The 4,768-nt window shown below is 61.8% G+C and overlaps 1 protein-coding gene across 1 annotated transcript in view; it reads left to right on the top strand.

The window, feature by feature from the left end:
• Positions 1-120: 120 nt before the first annotated feature.
• The window catches only part of CDH24 (cadherin 24), a 10,376-nt gene continuing 5,728 nt past the window's right edge, over positions 121-4,768 (top strand). Inside the window, exons 1-7 of the mRNA XM_007449543.1 lie at positions 121-256; positions 1,813-2,116; positions 2,297-2,591; positions 2,783-2,902; positions 2,979-3,146; positions 3,316-3,503; positions 3,851-4,104. Of these exons, the coding sequence (XP_007449605.1) occupies positions 1,916-2,116; positions 2,297-2,591; positions 2,783-2,902; positions 2,979-3,146; positions 3,316-3,503; positions 3,851-4,104 (1,226 nt within the window). The 5' untranslated portion in view covers positions 121-256; positions 1,813-1,915. The remainder of the gene's footprint in view (positions 257-1,812; positions 2,117-2,296; positions 2,592-2,782; positions 2,903-2,978; positions 3,147-3,315; positions 3,504-3,850; positions 4,105-4,768) is intronic.

Genomic DNA, 4,768 nt, shown 5'->3' with positions numbered 1-4,768 from the left:
CTGCGCGGCCAGGGCTGGCCGGGGAGGGTCGGAGGCTGGGCCCTCCCGCGCGGCGCGGAGGCGCCTCGCTCCTCCGCAGGCGGAGCCTCCTTCCCCCGCCCCCTCCGTCTCGCTCCCTTGTTCTAGCCGGGGCTGCTCAGACCTGCAGCGGAGCCGCGGCGCCCGCTCCGATCGGCTCGGGGCTGCGCCCCCGGGACCCGGCGACGGGGGCGGGCGGGGGCGCTCCCCACCGGGCTGGGCCCCTTGGCACTGCCAGGTAAGGGCGCCTGCCCTGGAGCCCGCGGCTGGGAATCCTCGGAGGGGCAGCAGGGGGCCCGCAGCCTGCGGGTGTCTTCAGAGCGGTGAACGGTGCGCTCCGCGACTGGGAGCCCACTGCCGGCTCCCTTCTCCCGCGCTCTACCGCTTTCCCTTCTTCCCTTGCACCTCTCTCTCCCTCTTTTTCCCATCTTCCTCTCCCTCGATTTCTCTTCATCCTGCCTTCTCTCTGCGTGTTTGCCTTTTCTGCCCCTTCCCTGGCTCCCCAACCCTTCTCTCTCCCTCTTGCCCTGTCTTGCTCCATCTCCTCTTCGTCTTTGCCTTTTTCTTCCTCCACCTTTCTCTCCTCTCCTGTCTTTTCTTTTTCCCGCTTTCCTTTCCTTCCCCGTTCCTTCTCTCTGCTCTCCTCTTCCCTTCCCTTCCCGCTATCCTGTTTCCCAGTCCTGTTTCGCCTTCCTTCTCTCCGTCCCGCCTCCCTCTCTGGCCCCCGGCTTCCTTATTCTCTTGGGAAGGCAAGGACTGTCAGGTGTATGTCTGCTCTAGGGGAGGAGGGGCGCAGCCACAGCCACCTGAGGGGTGCCCCTTGGAAGAGAGGGAGGAGACAGTGGTGGGAAGGGTCCTCTAGCTTCCTTCCCCCAGCCCCTCCTGGCTGCCCCTTCTCCCAAAATGAAGTTCCGCAACGGGGCGGCCTGGTCTGACCCCGGCAGCTAAAGCTGCCCCTTCCTGGTCATCACACGTACTGAAAGCCCCTCTGCCCCCTCTTCCACCCATTCTCAATCCTGGTACCCGTGACTCCTCTCTGCCTTTCAGGCACCCAGGCTACCTCCTTTGATCTCTTTCCTCCTGTCTCTTGCTGCCATTCTGTCTCTGTCTCTCTGTCTGACAGTCCCTGAGTCTTGGTCTCACCCTTAATCACGCTGTGTCTCTAGCCTCTGGGTCTGCCTCTGCTCCCCCTCCCCAGTCTTCGGCCTCTACCACCCCTCTTCTTTCAGCTCTGGCCCCCCACTCTGCCTCGGGAGCCCAGTCCCCCTTCAAGGACTTCAGCTAGCTGTGTGCCGGGGGCAGGTTCTGGAGAGGCAGAGTGCCTGTGGAGGACGGACTTTCACAGGCTCTCAACCCTGTCTGAGGCTGCCCTGCTTGTCATCTCAGCCTGACCTAGGCGCCCTGAGACCACACCTCCATGAATCCCAATCCCTGGATTTTAAGCCCTTTACCTGGTAGTCCCCATCTCCTCCAGCCCCAAGCTGCATGCCCACCCTGGGAGCAGAGGGGCCAGTTTGGGGTTCCAAGCCCTCCCAGCATCCCCTCTCCTGTTTTCTTCCCAAGCTTCTCTACTCAGAGTTGAGTGGCCGGAGATTTATCAGCTTGGAAGGCTGGAGGTGAATACGGGCAGAGCCTGGGTGGAGGGAAAGATCAGACTGTCTGCTCTCTGTCTTAGTCTGGGTTCCGGGCAGTGGGGCGTCTGGTTCCTTGGAGGTGTGATCTTCCGCATCTAACTTTGGGGAGGTTTAAGGGTTTGAGGGTTTCCTTAACCGTAAACAGCTGCCCATCCTGCAGGTGTGGATACATGGGGCAGCCCCAAAGCATCTGCCCCTCTGCCCCAGCCAGCTCATGCCTCAGCACCCGGGAGCAGTGAACAGAGCCCTGGCTGAGCCCAAACATGTGGGGCCTGGTGAGGGTCCTGCTGACCTGGCTGGGTGGCTGGAGCTGCATGGGGCGCCTGGCAGCCCCAGCCCGGGCTTGGGCAGGGTCTCGGGGGGCCCCAGGACCAGCGCTGCTTCGGACCCGACGGAGCTGGGTGTGGAACCAGTTCTTTGTCATTGAGGAATACGCCGGACCAGAGCCTGTCCTGATTGGCAAGGTAGGGATCAGCCCCTCCCATGTCTACCCTGACCCTCAAGGCCCTGCCCTGCAACTTCATCACTTCTTCAATGACCTTGGTCCCTCAGGACACCCAACCCTCCACCCAATCCTAGATTTAGACTCTAACTTTCTGTCCCTGTGCTTGGAACCCGCTGCCATGTTTCCCCGATCCCTACAGCTGCACTCAGATGTGGACAGGGGTGAGGGCCGCACCAAGTACCTGCTGACCGGAGAGGGGGCAGGCACTGTATTTGTGATTGACGAGGCCACAGGCAATATCCACGTAACCAAGAGCCTGGACCGGGAGGAGAAGGCACAGTACGTTCTACTGGCCCAAGCTGTGGACCGAGCCTCCAACCGACCCCTGGAGCCCCCATCGGAGTTCATTATCAAGGTGCAAGACATCAACGACAATCCACCCATCTTTCCCCTTGGGCCCTACCACGCCACAGTGCCCGAGATGTCCAATGTCGGTGAGTACCCCAGGTCTGGACATCCCGGATCCCATCTCCTAGAGTGCCCTCACCTCTCCTTCCCCGACTGCTTTCTGCCCCAGAACCCACCTCCTGCAATTCAGCCCCACTCATGTCTGGGTCCCGCCTATCTACCCTTCTTCCCCACTTGGCTCTGCCCTGGCTGAGCGGAGTGCCGGGGTCCCCCACAGGGACATCAGTGATCCAGGTGACTGCTCACGATGCCGATGACCCCAGCTACGGGAACAGTGCCAAGCTGGTGTACACTGTGCTGGATGGACTGCCTTTCTTCTCTGTGGACCCCCAGACTGGTGAGGATAGAGCTTGGGAGGCGGGTAGGGCAGCCGTGGGGACAGGCACCCCCTGACTCATCGTCTCTCCCCCTAGGAGTGGTGCGGACCGCCATCCCCAACATGGACCGCGAGACACAGGAGGAGTTCTTGGTGGTGATTCAGGCCAAGGACATGGGCGGCCACATGGGGGGGCTGTCGGGCAGCACTACGGTGACGGTCACCCTCAGCGATGTCAACGACAACCCCCCCAAGTTCCCTCAGAGTAAGGGACAAGTGCCCCGCCTGAGCTGCCCTTTGACCACCCCCAGCCCTACAGCCTCGGGAGAAGCCTCCCCCACCCCTCCCCCAGCCAGGCCTGGCAGAAGGATGTGCTGGGGGAGGGAGGAGCGCCGGGGACCTCTCTCAGAACGCCTCCCTCCATCCACTCCAAGGCCTGTACCAGTTCTCTGTGGTGGAGACCGCTGGGCCGGGCACCCTGGTGGGCCGGCTGCGGGCCCAGGACCCAGACCTGGGGGACAACGCCCTCATGGCATACAGCATCCTGGATGGCGAGGGGTCCGAGGCCTTCAGCATCAGCACAGACTCCCGGGGTCGAGATGGCCTCCTCACTGTCCGCAAGGTTAGCCTCCCGTCTGCTAGCGCTGCGGACCCACTCACACCTGCCTCCTGCCCTGTGGGACACGCTTCTAACTGGGCTAGAACAGGCTCGGTTGGGATCCCTGTGTTGGAGCTTAGAGATTACAGTCATCTCCTCATCTTTCAGATGAGGGCCTCAGGCCCAGAACAGGGGAGTGACTGGCTCAGGACTTTGCACAGAGCAAGTCTGTGACGGAACTGGGGGCAGACCTAGAGTTCTGACCGAGTAACCCGTGCCCCACCCCACCCCGACCACCGAGGCCACTGCCCCGCTGGTGCCCACCTCCCGGGTTCCCCCCTGCCTCAGTCACTCCGTCCCCCTCACCACAGCCCCTAGACTTCGAGACCCGTCGCTCCTACTCCTTCCGTGTGGAGGCGACCAACACACTCATCGACCCAGCCTACCTGCGGCGAGGGCCCTTCAAGGACGTGGCCTCAGTGCGCGTGGCTGTGCAGGATGCCCCAGAACCACCCGCTTTCACCCAGGCTGCCTACATCCTGGCAGTCCCTGAGAACAAGTCTCCCGGGACCCTGGTGGGCCAGGTGTCAGCCGCTGACCTGGACTCCCGGTCCAGCCCAATCAGGTGAGCTGGGGTGCAGGCGGGCTCAGGGCCAGGGCCCAGCAGCAGGCTACTCCCGCCTGAGGATGTGCCCCCTTTACTGCAAATCACGCTCACCTCCTGGCAGAAGTCTCCCTCACTGCAGGCCTGGGGCCAGGGCAGGGCTGGAGGACCTTGCTAACCCCTCCCACACTCTCCACCCATCCCTCTGGGTGGATGATAGTAGCACTTCCCAGTGGCAGTGCGAGCAGATGGAATCTCATCTGATGAGTGCGATGGATCAGTTGATGGCCATGGCTATTGACCACTTGATAACATTTCCTTCTCCCAACAACCTGTGAGAGTCAGATAGTAGATAAGGGTAGTAACCGTATCAGCTCCGGTTGCTTTAGAGCTGCGGTCCCCGACCTTCTCGGCAGCAGGGACCGGTTTTGTGCAACATAATTTTTCCACGGACGGAGGGCGATGAGGGGGCGTTGGGAATGGTTCAGGCGGTAACGCGAGCGGTGTGGCTCAGTTCCTAACAGGCCATGGACCAGTACTGGTCCGCATCCCGGGGTTTGGAGACCCCTGCTTTAGAGGCTTGGCCCTGAGAGGTTGAGTAATTTGCCCAAGGTCGCACAGTCAGTAAGTAGCAGTGCTGGGATTCAAATCCGGACTTGTCGGCCCCAAGAAGACCCACTCTTTC

The sequence above is a fragment of the Lipotes vexillifer genome, unplaced genomic scaffold, assembly GCF_000442215.2.
Source record: "Lipotes vexillifer unplaced genomic scaffold, Lipotes_vexillifer_v1.1 scaffold1093, whole genome shotgun sequence".
Taxonomy (NCBI): domain Eukaryota; kingdom Metazoa; phylum Chordata; class Mammalia; order Artiodactyla; family Lipotidae; genus Lipotes; species Lipotes vexillifer.
The sequence above is the reverse complement of the archived record's forward strand: the minus strand, read 5'-3'. Positions and strand labels throughout refer to the sequence as shown.